Consider the following 15,978-nt stretch of genomic DNA (forward strand, 5'->3'; position numbering starts at 1 on the left):
GAAACAGTATGGGGCCTGAAAATTCTGGAATGTATGGCCTCCCCTTCAAACTCTCCTCAACCTCCACCATGGCGTAAGCCAACACTGCATTCAGTGCATCCATATCCCATCACCACAGGTGCAACCCACAAACCCCAGACACACCACTGTGCACACCTCTACCTACCTACCTACCTACCTACCTACCTACCTACCTAGTGAGAACAACTACCAACAAACACCACCCAGGACTCACTCTCCCACCACAGCACACAGAGCAGCTGCAATCACTCACTCTCCCACTACCGACAAACAATGTAGTCACACACAGCAATCACTCAACAACAGAAAACACTCGTACTACACCCTCTAAGCACTCACTTTCCCAGTAGTAACCAACAGTCCTCACACACAAGCAAACAACAGTCCTCACACACACACAGCTGCAGCACACTGGACAAACAGAGCAGCAAGGATAGACAGAAGCCAAATAGGTAAGGGGGTATAATTGGAGGTGTGTGGGCTTGGAGACAATGTGTGTTGGGGGAGGGGGAAATACAGAGGAAGGGATAGTAGTAGCTGGGGGGATAGCAGGGGGGGGAAGGAGCTGAGGAGGTGAAACACAGAGGAGGCAAGTCAGGGAAAGTAAGGATGACAAACAGACAAACAGACACACGGTAACACAGCACTCAGCAACTCTCAACTTTCTCTCAAACTAGCACTTCCTCCACGCTCCAACTCCACAAATTTGCAAATCAGTCTAAAGACAGCTTTCCTCTTACCCTAGTTGCTTTTATATCAGGTCTAATTCCATATGTTTTTCTTCATGCCACTGGGAAAATGTTTTGCTACCTGTTATGGGCTGGAAATGTTTATTCTTCAAGACCACCCATATCACGCCTTCAAAATGCCCCCTTTGGAGATGTCCTGATCTAAATGTACTAGCTATTTGAGCCAGTTTTTTTTCTTTTGTTTGATTATATGCTTTGGACGTTTTTTTGGTGAGAAATACATCCATTTGCCTTTTGTGCCATTTTTTGGATGTTTTTCCTCTTTCAACAATGACCCCATAGTCACTAAAATATGTGTAGTTTGAAATATATGAGATATATGACATTAAACTGAGGTATAGCTGAGTCTCTTCACACATATATGAAGAATTTAAGCTTTATTAATTGAATCTACTGGCACAAGGGATTTTAAGAAAGTAACAGTCCTTCAACCTTCCCAGCTATTATCATTAGGAAGAAGGATGCTACTATTAGCTTTTGTTGTGATTACAGAAAATTAAATCAGATTGCCATGAAAGATTTGAATCCTGCGGCTTGAAATTGATGAGTAATGGATGCTCTAAGGCAAGCCTTACTATTTTCTTCCTTAGACTTAACATCTTGTCAGGCTGGAGTAAAGAAGGAAAATTGATCAAAGACAGCAATGACTACTTCTTTTGACTTTCAATGTTCCATGATGCCTTTTGTGCTGTTCAATTTCTGCTATGTTCCAGTGCCTTATGGACTTAGTACTAACGGGGTAATTCTTTAACTGGTCTTCTCCATATAGGCACCCCAAGGCCATACAGTAAGAGCCTATTCTATAATGGAACTAGGCATTGGTATCTGCGGACCTAATGTTTAGGCATCCACACTTACACCAACCATAGAGCTAGCATAGGTGCGGGCAACTAAATGTGGCAGGAACCTGTGTAACTAATAGTAGTATGTAAGTTATGTGCCTAAATGGGAGCCCTGACTATGATCCACCCATTCTCTGCTCATGTATATACTCCCGAGTGTAAATACACGTTATGGAAGATAGTTGAATATCTACAGAATAGCACTTAGGCAAAATAATAAATCTTTTTGTATATACTACAGAAAGGAATATATCAAGGATCTCCTAAATAATGTATATCAGAAATTCTAGAGGAGGCTATCAGGCCATCTCTCCATGAGCTGAAGCTGCACCAAAAGTGAGTGATTCAGCAAGATAATGACCCTAAATATTCAAGTAAAATCTTCCCTGAGGTGATGTAAATATTCTGTGCTGAAAGAGAAGTGAAAACCTATAGCACAGCTTTGTATATCAGGAGTAATTCCCAATTCTACGGTCTGTATGCCAATCTTGCCATCCTTTAGTATGATGGTTTTATTGTGCTGGGAGTGTTATCATGAGAAAATTAAAAGTAAATCAGCATGTTAAAGGAAATTATGATTTATTGCATTGCCCCGTGATTCAACTGCTACCACTCTACTTATCATTTGCATAGCACTACTAGCCGTATGCAGCACTGTTTACAAGCATTTAAGAGTCAGTCCATGCTCGACAGCTTACAATCTGTTGAAGACAGCCAAACAGGACAAATAAGAGATTAGGTAGTTTCATTTATTGTGGGGATCAACATGGATATAAAACCAGTGAATAAGAAGTTAAGAGTTAAAAGCAGACTGAAAATTATCTCAAAGCCTTAAATAGTATCTCAAAGTTTAATCTAATACCAATGAACTACAGGAGTTGCCAGGAAACTTCTCACCCGTAATTTAACCAAGATTTTATTTTCTTTGTTTGTAATATTTGTTATACCATCACTCATCAGTCAACATCATGAAAGTTTACAATGAATCAAATGAGGAATGGGCACAGAGAAAAATAAATAAATACATCAAATAAATAAATTAGAAATGACAGCAGGAAACAGGAAAGGGAAATATATATAAGAACAATAATTCTAGTGGACAGATGGTGTGACTAATAATTCAGACAATGAGACACAACTAGGGTAGGGAATTGACTGCAGCAAGTTGTTAAGTGAGACCTAGGAAACAAGGAAGTCAATTGTCAAAGAAGGCTTACATGAATAGTCAAGTCTTCAGAGCTGCCTTAAACTTACAATGGGAAGGCTCAAATTGAAGCTCTGAAGGTAGCGGGTTCCAAAAGAAGGAAGCAAACAGAAAGCCATGCTGAGTGAGGTAATTCGATGCAACATGGTGAAGGAAAGAGCCACAAGTAGGATGGAGGAAGAGGAACGTAAAGTGCAGAAAAGAGAGTAATGAATGATTAGAGATGAGAGATAAAGAGAAATACCAGAATACTACACTTTCCCCCGGATTCTATATAGTGCAACTTAAGTTGCAAGCGCAAATCTGGTTGTAGTCCAGATTTTCACACAGAACTTAATTAGCTAACAAGCCAATCAACATCAATCATTTCCAATGAACAATTATTGACACTAATTGGCATTAATTATTTATATGCACAACTGTCTAAGCTTATTCTGTAAAGGAATGCACATAAATTCTAAGGCGAATGGTTGAAAAGGGGCATGGCCATAGACGTTGAATGGGCGGGGTCATGGGTGTTTCTAAAAACTATGTATATTGTTATAGAATACACCTGATCTGTGCCTAATTTAGGCGTAGGCATTTATACCAAGTTTTACTTGACATAATTGTCCAAGACTAAGTTTGGTCATGCGGACAGGTGCTAGGCATATTCTAAAAACCATGCTAAAAATTAGGCATAGTTTATATAATTCGCCTTGGTGTATTTTTTCGGCACCAATTTTTAAGTGTGATATATAGAATCTTGCCCTTTGTGTGTAAAAGTGTTAAGATCTTGAATTTTATCTGAAATGTAATGGAGAATCAATGTTGTTCAAATAAAATAGGAGTCATGTCATATTTCTAAACATTATTTATATGTTGCATACCTATATTTTATATGAGCTGTAAATGCTTTTACTTATATATGGGAACCTGAGCAAGTAGAGAATTAAAATAGTCTAAACTGTTGAGAACCATTGCATGGAGTAGCATCTGCAAAGCTTTTAACATTGAAATAAGGTTTCAAGGATTAATCTTGTGAAGGGCCAGAAAAGAAGATTGTTACAGATAGGAAATGTGTGAACTTAAAGACAGTGTGTGATCCAAAAGAACTCCCAAGGAGGAGAACGATTGCTTAATTGGAATTGGGATACTATGAATAAAGGACTGGATAGAGTCAGAATGGTCATGATGGGGTAGCCATAAGGCTTCTGATTTTTCAGGGTTTAAGGCAAGCTTGGCGGGAAAATCAAGGAAGCAATACTAGGCCATGGGCAAGCTTGTCCTGAAATGTTTGATCTCACATATCAGCTACCAAAAGATATGATCAACATAAAGAGAGACAATAAAACCCAATCCTTGGGCCAAAATAGCAAGGGAGACTATGAGGACATTGAACAAGAGTGGCCTTAAATTAAAAACCTGGGGAACCCCACAAGAGAGGGGCAGAAGGCTGGAATAGGAACTACCCTGAAAAGATCCTGAAATGATTGAAAAGAAAAATAAGATCAGAACTAATTAAAAGTAGTCCCTTTTAATCCCTTTTAATTGTAAAAATGGAGCAAGAGCAAAGAATGATCTATTAAGTCAAAAGCAATAGTCATATCTAATTGAATCAAGAAGCCATCTTTCTGAACATCATTATGACAAAGCATTTTCTGTACTATGGCCCTCCCTAAAACTAGTTTGTCTGGACTGGAAAATATAATTAGATGTCTAAAAATGGGACAATTGTTTGAACACTGTCTTTTTAGTAATTATAGCAAGAAAAGGTAAAGTGGGAATGGGTCAAAAATTTTGGAGGATTAAAGAACCTGCCTGTGTTTTTTTTTCCAGAACAGGCCTAATCAGGAACTGTTTCCAAAGTAGGGGGACTACACCCTGAAATAGACTGGTGTTGAAAAGATCAAGGAAAATCATGGATGGTGTAGACCAGCTATCTTTCAAAAGCCATGCCGGAATACCATCGAGAGAAGAGCCAGAGCTGCATGGAGGAGAGGAACCCTACCAAACTAAGGGGCCCTTTTACTAAGCCGCAGCAAAATCTGAGTTTAGCACATGCTGCCACGGGACTTTCCAGGCCCTGCACTAATTTTCCCATTACGTGCAGGACTTGCAAAAAAAAAAAAAATGCAGCAACACTTACAGCCTCCTAGTTAGGAGGCACTAGGTACTTCCAGAATAAGTCTGAATTATCTAGTTAGCATGTGCTCATGTGAATCTGCTCAATAGATGCAGTTTAGTAAAAGGTCCCCTAAATTATGTAGAAGGAGCAAAGTTCCTAAAGAATTGGGAATTAGAAAGAGTGGAAGAACTAGTAGGAGAAGGTGGGGGGGAGGAAGGGGGGAATGAAGAGCCAGAACATACCAGAGGACCATGATATCAAGGAGATAAGTAGCTAAATTGTCTGAGGTAAAGGCTGGAAAAAATCTAGCAAAATCCACCTTAGCGCATAGTTGATTTACAAGATGGAATAATTGTTGTGGTAGATATTGGCAGATTCCCTTGAACCAGTTGTTTTCAATCAAGTCCTCAGGGACCATTTAGCCAGTTGGGTTTTCTGGATATCCACAATGAATATGCATCAGAGAGCTTTGGACCTCACATTTCACCTAAATAAGAAGAGCTGGCTGTCTTTGCACATATGGGTATAAATGACATAGGAAATATGGGAGGGAGGTTCTGGAAACCAAATTTAGGACCCTGTTTACAAAGGTGCACTAGCGTTTTTAGCATACACTAAACATGTAGACACCCATAGGAATCTGCAAGCCTACTACTGGCCTTTATTGAAAGACCAATTGTCCATTCCTATGTTCTTTTGTTTTGTGCAATTTTGGTTACAATATCTCAAAAAATATATATAGCAGAATTAGAAAAGGTATAGGGAAAGATGACAAAAATGATTAAGGGGATGGGACAACTTCCCTGTGAGGAAAGGCTAAAGAGGCTGGGGGTCTTCAGCATGGAGAGACGGCTAAGGGGAGATATTATAGAAGTCTATAAAATATTGAATGGAGTAGAAAAGGTAGATGTGAATCACTTGTTTATTCTTTCCAAAAATACACAGCCTAGAGGGTATGCAATGATGCTACTAAGTAGTAAATGTAAAACAAACTGGAGAAAATATTTCTTCACTCAGGGGTCCTTTTACTAAGGTGCGCTGAAAAATAGCCTGCAATAGTGTAGATGTGTGTTTTGGGCACGCGCAGAATCATTTTTCAGTGTACCTGCAAAAAAATGTCTTTTTAAAATTTTTGCCGAAAATGGACGTGCGGCAAAATGAAAATTGCCATATGTCCAGTTTGGGTCTGAGTCCTTACCGCCAGCCATTGACCTAGTGGTAAAGTCTCACACGGTAACTGGGTGATAATGACCTAAGTGTGCCAAATGCCACTTGGCACGCATAGCTGACGCACGCCACAAAATAAAAAATATTTTTTGGGCGCACATAGCAGACGCACACCACAAATGAAATTACTGCAAGGGCCAAGTGGTAGCTGTGCAGTAACTCCATTTTAGCACACGTTGGGTGCACATAGACACCTTCGCAGCTTAGTAAAAGGGCTCCTCAATATGTAATTAAACTCTGTAGAATTTGTGAAAAGCAGGTAACTTAGCAGGTTAAAAAAAAAGGTTTGGATAATTTCCTAAAAGAAAAACCCATAAGCCATTATTTAGATGTACTTGGGATAATCCATTACGTTTTTCTAGGATAAGCAGCATACACTCTGTTTTACTCTTTTGGTATATTCTCAGGTATTTGAGACCTGGATTTACTGCTAGAATCAGGATACTGGGCATGATGGACCTTTGATGTGTGCCAGCATGGCTAAGTTTATGTTCTTATGTTATGTTCGTATACCCTGAAGAAACTAACTAGCCAGGTGATCCCAGAGGACTGTGTTGAAAAACCACTGCTCTAAACCAATGTTCTGAAGTTAGGAATACTTTTACTACTCTTTCCATTTTGTATTAATTTAAAGCCTTTAGATTTAATGAGACTGCAATTATATTTCAAAGGCCCCTGAATATTGTGTTAAAGCCTCACCAAGACAACACCATGACATGCCATAATGACTCTGTTACTTATAATGAGGACTGGCCCAGTCATTGGATAAAGTACTTCCATGAAAGGCACCTCCTGGCCCCCTTGCCCGCTGGTCTTGCTGCCAGCCACGTGACCCCTCCATCATCATAGCCACAATTAGCACACTCCTATACACCACAAATAACTCAACTTAAAGCCCAAATGCATCTTGATAATTTCCCCCCTTAGTGTGGGGATTATATATAGAGTTCATCTACGATCTCCAACATCAACATCAAGATTTACATCTGCTCCTGGGGATGTCTACATTTTATCAAGTTTCTCATTTTGGGCAGTGCTCTACAGGAGTGATTAGAGGAGGTCACCCCCTTAATCCCCCAGTATATATGCCCCCACAAAATCAATAGCACCACATGATGGTGGAGTCTGTACCTAATTGGGAGAACACAGACATGTAGGTTTATAAAATGATAAACAAAGACATCTATGTCATTGCAAACATACCTCAATCTACATCTCCCAAACTGCAAAGGTATCAAGTACAAAACATACTATGCATCCAGTTTCTCCTTTCTGGATAGTCAACTTTGGAATGCTCTCCCAAGACCCATCCGAGCTATTAATAACTATTTACCTTTCAGGAAAATGTTAAAGTCCCATTTTTTCAAGCAAGTTTACCCTAATGGACCAGCTTTATTCCACCAGATCACCTACAATACTCCTGCTAAGATGTTGACGCTTACTCTGACCCCAATGTTATACTCAATCCCTCATCTTCTTCCCTCCATCATTTACCATTTCCCTCCCATTCTCCTTCCCTTTCACCTATCATATCCTTGTCTACCTTCCCTGTTCTAGTTCATTACGTTCTTTTCACATGTCTTTTGTAATGCCTTTCATAATGAAAGTAGTTATGATCATCACAATTTATGATACTGTTCTCACATTTCCTTATTTTTACTGTATTCTTTACCATGTAAGATGCTTTCTTTTACTATGTAAGCCGCACTGGACCTGCTGTATGTGGGAAAGAGCGGGGTACAAATGTAATAAATAAATAAATCTAAGAGCTTGCACCTATGCATGTATGCTCTGAAATACCAACATACACGTTTACGTGCTGACAGATATGTATGTTACACATTGCTTCCATTGATGTTTTAGATGTTGACAATTGCAAAATAGGTACTGCTTCCACACATAACCAGCACATACAGGTCCAATCCTTACATGTATTTAAAAAAAATACTCTGTGGGGGTCTTTTACTAAGTGACGATAAGCCCAACACAGGCTTACCGCTCGCTAAAGTGGAAGTACCGCTGGGCTACCGTAGCAGCCCGACAGTAGTTCCTACCCCCAGCGTGCACCATTTCCAGTGCTACAAAAATATTTTTATAGCCAATGTTTACCCAGCAGTAATCGAGCAGTGCTGTTTTCTCCCCCTAATGGCCGTGTGGCAAGCGCTTCACTTGCCGCATGGCCATTTCTTTTTTTTTTTTTTTTAAACAGCCTTTTACACGCTGTGGGGCTACAGCACATGTGAAAAATACATGATGACACCAGCACAGGCCCCCTTTTGCTGTAGCTTAGTAAAAGGACCCCCGTATCAGTAAATACATTTCTAACATACTACCGGAATTTGACACATCCCAATCCGGATGTCTCAATTCCGATTTCTATATTCTGTCTAGTAGAGGAGTGTGGTAGCCGTGTTAGTCCACTCTTAAGGTTATCAATAGAAATCAAACAAAATAAAACATGGAAAAGAAAATAAGATGATACCTTTTTTATTGGACATAACTTAATACATTTCTTGATTAGCTTTCGAAGGTTGCCCTTCTTCGTCAGATCGGAAATAAGCAAATGTGCTAGCTGTATATAAGTGAAAACATTCAAGCATTACTATGACAGTCTGACAGGGTGGGAGGAGGGGGGTGGGTAGGAAGTATGCATGGGAACATCAAAGCATATCATTGATATTCTAACAGGATGGGTGTGGATAGGTGAGGGGAGGGTGATCAACAGAGACATACAGCTTTATGGTTTATAATGGGCTAGGAACCCCAGGTCCTTGTTAAGTCCTTTCTGTTGGGTGTTAAAAAATTCAATATTCTGTCTAAAATGTACCTTCACATGGAAGTGTGCATCGTCAGTATCCATTGTATATATTCTGAAAAGTAGATCTCTTGACAGTGTTTAATGACTAGAGTAAACCACCAAAGTGAGGGAGACCTGAAAGAAAAATTAAAATGGAACTGAAACAAAAATTTCTTATATGTTGCAAGCAGAAAGTTATCAAAAAATGTCTGCTTACATTATTTTCATCAGTGGATGCTATGCTAAAGAAGCTCTTATGTTAATAGCTATATGTTGCTGAACTTATTAACCATAATCACTATATCTTGTCTTTTCAGGTTAAATATGGCAGCTATGCATTTGTGTGGGATGCAGCAGTGTTAGAATATGTGGCTATCAATGATCAAGACTGTTCCTTTTACACAATTGGGAATACTGTTGCAGACAGGGGTTATGGGATTGCACTTCAGCATGGCAGCCCCTACAGAGATATATTTTCGCAGAGGTAAGATTTCAGGGGCTAAAAATAGGAAAACACAATTGATTTGTTCAGCTATTATGAAACACAATGAAAATTGGGAGTTACTCGCCTCTTGAAATTAAAAGAAAAATATGAACTTTGTTTCTTTTGAAGTGATAAATAACAGTCGATACTGGCTATAAGTGTCTTTGTAGGAAGCTGATAGTGTACATACAAACCCCTGACTTGGGGTTTTCCACAGCACATGCTGCTTCTAAAGATGTTGCTTACTTTTATTCTTATTCTAAGAATATTCCTAGGAGGGGGGTTAAGTTAAGAGAGGCAGCAAAATGTATGGTTTTCGATTTTCAGAACTAAGCATGTTTTAGTCAGAAAACAAAAAATGCCTGCAGAATACCAGCTGAAAATCTCTGTGGGTACTTTTACTCACATATATCCACCAAATACTCACTTTTACTCACAGCCAGGGCTTTTTTTTTTTTTTAGGGGGTACTTGAAGGTACTGAGTACCAGCACCTTTTCCATTGTCTGCTAATATTGACCCATTGTCCCCAAGTTTTAATGAAAGAGCTCAGGCTCTACACACCAATTCTGCCTTGTCATAGATTCTGTGACTGGTTGCAGGGGGTCTGGCTATTGTGGGATGAGTTCCACAGTGATCACCCCACTCCTGAAGGTTGTCCTAGCATTTGAGTACCGGCATCTTTTTTGCTAGAAAAAAACGCACTGCTCACAGCAGTAATCTAAACAACTGTTTCTGCACCTATTCATTAAGAAAACAGTTCTTAACTTTAGGAGAACTTTAGAATTAAGGATATGTACAGCTTCAACATCTTATATTAATTCAGCACTGTCTTTTATATTTACTTGCATCTGAAATGTGTAACTATATGATTCTAGTTTCTCTTTAAGAGGCTGGGATTACGATTACAAGAGAGAACCTCTGTTCCTGATTATTTTATATTTATCAAGTAACCACTGTGATCTTTGGTGATACATATCGTTATTTATATTCTATCTTATGGTACTAATGCAGCCCCGGTGATCCATAATAGTTGATGAAATAAGACATACTTGTGTCGTATAGTGAATCTCAGGATTACCTGAGGTTCTGTAAAAAAGTGAATGCTTGGCTATTGGAAATGGCTTGTAACTGGATTTTTCTCTGTGGGATTGTTTTGAAATAATTGAAGAGTGATGTACTGTTTTTAATTTCTCTCTGGACATAACATCAGTCTCTGAGGGAACTTCAGCTCTATGAGATCTTACCTCTTTAAGGGGCCCTTAAACCAAGCTGCAATAAAAGGGGTTCTGCGGCAGCAACAGCAGACATTTTTGCCATGCACCAGGGCCCTTTTTATCGAATTGGGTAAAAAGCCCGAAAAAAACACATGACCATGCAGCAAGCTTGCACTTACCGTGTAGCCATGTGTGTGTGTTGGGGGGGGGGGGGCGGAAAGGGCTCCCACGCTACTCCAGTGGTAACCCCCTGTGGTATATATTTTTTTAATCCAGCAGTGCCAGAAATGGCTCATGCTGGAGGCAGAACTACCCCCATGGCCATGTTGGGCCAGTGGTAGTTTGGGGTTGCCGCATGCCAACCCTTTTGTAAAAGGGCCCCTTAATATTGTTTTGTTACGTTAATGTTGTTTTTTATTTATGTTGTTTATTGTGTCTTATTTCTCACTTTGAAGTTACCTTTATAGATTTACTAGAATGTGCTACTAACATGTACTAATTCACCTTATTTACCTCATGTCCCATTTTATGATACAATAAGACCCATTCAGTAATGTGTAGTAATGTCATTAGCACACTTTAGTAAATGTACATCTACTTGAATTATGAATCTAATAAAAGAATGAATGAAATGTATGTACTCTCCATTGACTTATACCGATTGCTATGGTCTCTGGGGATCCATAGGAGTTTGATCTTGAAGGATCCATAGGAGTTTGATTCAATGAAACATAATGATATGTCTTGTTCAGATGCAAAGAGCTTGTTTAGTTAGTTTTTTTTAATGTTTATTATACAATGCTTGTACTGGTTATTTTGATGATGCATTGGTTCAGATGGATTTTATCTTGCCGTGCCTATAATAAGTTGTTTGTTTGACATATGCCTGCTAATTGTTTACATGTTTATTAAGTAGTATTTATGCTGCTATAGTTCATTTCACTCAATTTAAGAATCACTGTTTGAAATCTTAGACTTATTTGTAACACATTAAATACAAGCATGTTTATATTTTAACTGTGACAAATAGATAGGATTTTAGATAGTGCTGGGGAGGAGCCAGTTGTCTTGGTATATGCGCGTACCAATGATATAAGAAAATGTGGGAGGGAAGTTTTGGAAACCAAATTTAGGCTCTTCGGTAGAAAGCTGAAATTCAGATGGTCCAGGGTAGCATCTTCAGAAATGCTCCCTGTTCCACATGCAGAACCCAAGAGGCAGGCCGAGCTCCAAAGTCTCAGAGCATGGTTGAGATGATGGTGCATAGATGAGGGATTTAGATTTGTTAGGAAGTGGGCAACATTCTGGGAAAGGGGGAGCCTATTACGAAAGGATGGACTCCACCATAACCGGGATGGAACCAAGCTGCTGGTACTAACATTTAAAATGGAGATAGAGCAGCTTTTAAACTAAAATGAAGGGGTGGGGAAGCCGACGGTTGCCCAGGAATGCATGGTTCAGTGTTGAATCCTTGAAGGATACTATTGAACAGGACATTCAAGGCATCCCAATAGGGAGGTTTCAACAATGGTGAAAGAAAACCAGGAGTGTGTAAGAGGAGAGCAGAGTAAAGAAAGCAAATTATCCCCATCAACTTCTAAGCAGCTTGTAGATGCAAGGAAAACACACAATTTGAGTCTCTCTATACTGTGCTAGAAGCATAAAAAAATAAGATGGGAGAGTTAAGAGTATATAGCACTAAATGAAGAGGTAGATATAATATGCATCTCATAGACCTGGTGGAAAGAAAACAATCAATGGGACACTGTGTTATCAGGGTACAAATTATATCACAATGATATAGTGCATCAAATTGGAGGGGGACTGCGCTATATGTTAAGGAGGGAATTGAGTCAAACAAAATAAACATTCTACATGAAACAGTAGTGTGAAATCCTTGTGAACAGAAATTCCATACATGAAGGGAAGGATGCTAGGAATTATTAGGAAAGGGATGGAAAATAAGACCAAGAATATTATAATGCCTCTGTGTTGCTTCATGGTGCAAGCTCACCTTAAGTACTGTGTTCAGTTTTGGTTGCCGTTTCTCAAAAAAGATATAGTGGAATTAGAAAAGGTTAAAAAAAAAAAAGAACAACCAAAATGACAAAGGGGATAGAACTCCTCTCATGTGAGGAAAGGCGAAAGAGGTTAGGGCTCTTCAGCTTTGAAAAAAGATGACTGAGGGGGGGGATATGATTGACATCTACAAAATCCTGAGTGGTGTAGAACTGGTAAAAATTAGTCAATTTATTTTTACTCCTTCAAAAAGTACAAAGACTAAGGGACACTCAATGAAGTTACATGGAAATATTTTTTTTTATTCAATGAATAGTTAAGCTCTGGAACTCATTGCCAGGAGATGTGGTAACAATGGTTAACATATCTGGATTTAAAAAAAAGGTTTGGACAAGTTCCTGGAGGAAAAGTCTGCTATTGAGATAGATATGGGGAAGCCACAGTTTGCCACGGGATTGGTAGCATGGAATGTTGCTACTATTTGGGTTTCTGCCAGGTACTTGAGACCTGGATTGGCCACTGTTGGAAACAGAATACTGGGCTAGATGGACCATTGGTTTGAACCAGTATGGATACTCTTATGATGTTTTGCTGAAAGCTGCTTTATTTAAGATTTCTTGCAAAAGTAGGATCTGAACTATTAATTTAAACCAAATCTAGACTCTACTTTTGAACAAGCATCTTATATAGTCTTCTTCCAAGAATATACTGGTACATCCTTTTATCATGTCTGGAAGATATAATCCACCAATTTGAAAATGTTTCAAATATTAAATGAGAGGAAAAATACTGTAGACAACTTTGGATATTTATGGGCCTGTTTACTAAAGTGCATGAAGCTGCTAGAATGCACGGTTAGCGTATGAATGTGATAACTATTACCACATTAGCGTAGTAGCAGGTGTTAATTTGTGTGCTAATATTATGTCTGGCAAGAAATAGGTGGGTTATGGGGAATAATGAGCATGGATGCACATTGCAGTTAGCGTACGATACTTACTGCGTGGGTCACTTGTGCAGTTAGTGTGGGTGCACTCACTGCCTCTCGAGTAGGAAGAAGTAAGCGCATCCACACTTATTGCCAATACACATGGGAGGCAATTCTATAAAGGGATCCAAAAGTTAGGCGCCCAAAATCTAGGCACTGAGCTAGTATTCTATAATGAGAAATTTGTGTACCTAATACATTATAAAATGCTAATGTAAATCCACAATTAGGTTCCTAAATGTAGACGCCATCATTTAAGCTTGCTTCTTCGATCTTTCAGTGACCACCATCTGGTTCTCCATAATATACAGTCTGAACTATCTTTTAAAATAGCTCTGAAAGTTTGGATCTTCAAACAAGTATTTCACCTGCATAGCTAAGAGGGTGGGATATTGCATCAATTTCATATCCTCCCCCTTGTTTTTCTTTCCTGTCTTCCTCCCCCACCCTTTTGTCTCACCTATACCTGACTATTTTTTGTCTCCCCTCATTTTTAAACGAATGATCTGCTGTGACTGATCTATCCCTTTCCTATCAGAATATTGTAGATCCTTTCTGTCCTGCTATTTCTGTTTTTTAGTCTGTAGCCTGCCCAGCTCTGCAAGTTAACTTGGAGGGGGGGGGGGGATATAACAAGTTTTAATAAACTATAAACTGTTATGCTTGCTTTATGGCAGGTGTAAATGGATACCTTAATGCAACAGTATTCAATAAAACACTCACATAGTCAGAACTCCCATGACTCACCCATGCCCCTTTCATATGAGTACCCCTTTTGCATTTGCATGCTAGAACACATGGAGGAACCATTTAGTGGCTGAACACAATAATCCTACAGGGAAAGCAACAGGAAATCAAAAAGTGGGAAACAGAAGAAGGTAGCCTAGTGGTTAAAACAGTTGATTTATCATTCAGAACACATGGAGGGGCATTTTCCAAAGGATGTCCACATCAGAACGTCCTAAATGGACATCCATCTCACATGTATTTTCAAACAGGAAATACATCAAGATTTCCTGTCCAAAAATACATGAGATGGATGTCCATACGCTGGAAACAAATTATGCATGGGGGGGGGGGGGGTTACTTGGACATCTGTATGGCAGCATTCTTGGAAAATGGTCACACAGACATCCATGCAGAGCAGACAGGCAGTCTAATGGTTAATGCAGTGGACTTGTAACCAAAGGACTCAGGTTCAAATCCACTTTAACTCTTTTACCCCCTTTAATAAAGCCATGCTAGTAGCTGCTGCAAGATATTGCTGCCACAAGCCACTCACTTTGAATGGGTTGTGTCGGTATTACCACGTGGTAGACACTAGCGCGGTTTTGTAAAGGGGGGGGGGGGTACTTTGTAATTTGCTATCTGTGATTTTGTTTGTTTTGCTGGAAGAGCAAGTATTGTTATTGATCTGTTTTTATTGTGTATGTGGAAATTGTAAACCGCCTAGAAAGTTTGATAGCACAGTATAGAAACTGTGTAATAAATAAATAATTGTGAGCCCTCCAGAACCAGCAACATACCTACTGGACCTGAATGTACACCACTCCTATAGCCGTTAGGCTTGCAGGTAGCTTATATATTTAGGTAAAGTAGATATTTTTTCTTTTTCTGGAAGGCTCACAATAAAAAGAAAAAAAGAATTGAAGGAGGATTTGAACCTGGGTCCCTTGGTTTACAGTCCTCTGCACCAGTGGCCTAGCTACATGGGGCCTGGGGGGCCTGGGCCCCCATAGATTAGGCCCTGGACCCCCTGCCGATGACCCGCTCGACCCCCCACCCACCGCCAACCCGCCGTCACCTACCTTTGCTGGCGGGGGACCCCTAACCCCCCGCCAGCCGAGGTCCTCCTCGCAAAAGGCTTCCTTCTGTTTCTGACGTCCTGCACGGGGTCGACAATGGCTGGCGGGCGGTGTCGGTGGCAATGGCGGGGGGGTCGGCGGCACTGGGGGGGGGGCTAAAATGTGTCCCCCTCACCTCGGGCTCTGGACCCCCCTCCCGCCAAAGTCTGGCTATGCCCCTGCTCTACACTAACCTCTAAACTACTCTTCAGATTTACTGCCTGCTTTGTTAAGAATGCCTATAATAACTGAATCTGTCATAGAGCCTGACATCCCCTTTTGATTTCATTTTCAGGGGAGAGGAAAAGGGGAAAATTACAGCTGGGGGATTAAGGAGATATTATGCCATAATCCCTCCAGTGGACAGCTGCTCAATCAAGGAACCATTTTGTACCCTGGACATGCTAAAATAGTTCTAAATAAGGTGTGATAAGGAAGAGGCTATCCTACCCTGGTTAGGCCCCTAGAGGGCGCTGTTCCC

The 15,978-nt window shown here is 39.9% G+C and overlaps 1 protein-coding gene across 1 annotated transcript in view; it reads left to right on the plus strand.

Annotated features, from left to right (window-relative positions):
* Positions 1-15,978, plus strand: part of GRID2 (glutamate ionotropic receptor delta type subunit 2) — a 1,142,370-nt gene that overhangs the window by 885,762 nt on the left and 240,630 nt on the right. The window contains exon 12 of the mRNA XM_030190694.1: positions 9,265-9,431. Within this exon, the coding sequence (XP_030046554.1) occupies positions 9,265-9,431 (167 nt within the window). The remainder of the gene's footprint in view (positions 1-9,264; positions 9,432-15,978) is intronic.

Source organism: Microcaecilia unicolor, chromosome 2 (genome assembly GCF_901765095.1).
Source record: "Microcaecilia unicolor chromosome 2, aMicUni1.1, whole genome shotgun sequence".
NCBI classification, from domain to species: domain Eukaryota; kingdom Metazoa; phylum Chordata; class Amphibia; order Gymnophiona; family Siphonopidae; genus Microcaecilia; species Microcaecilia unicolor.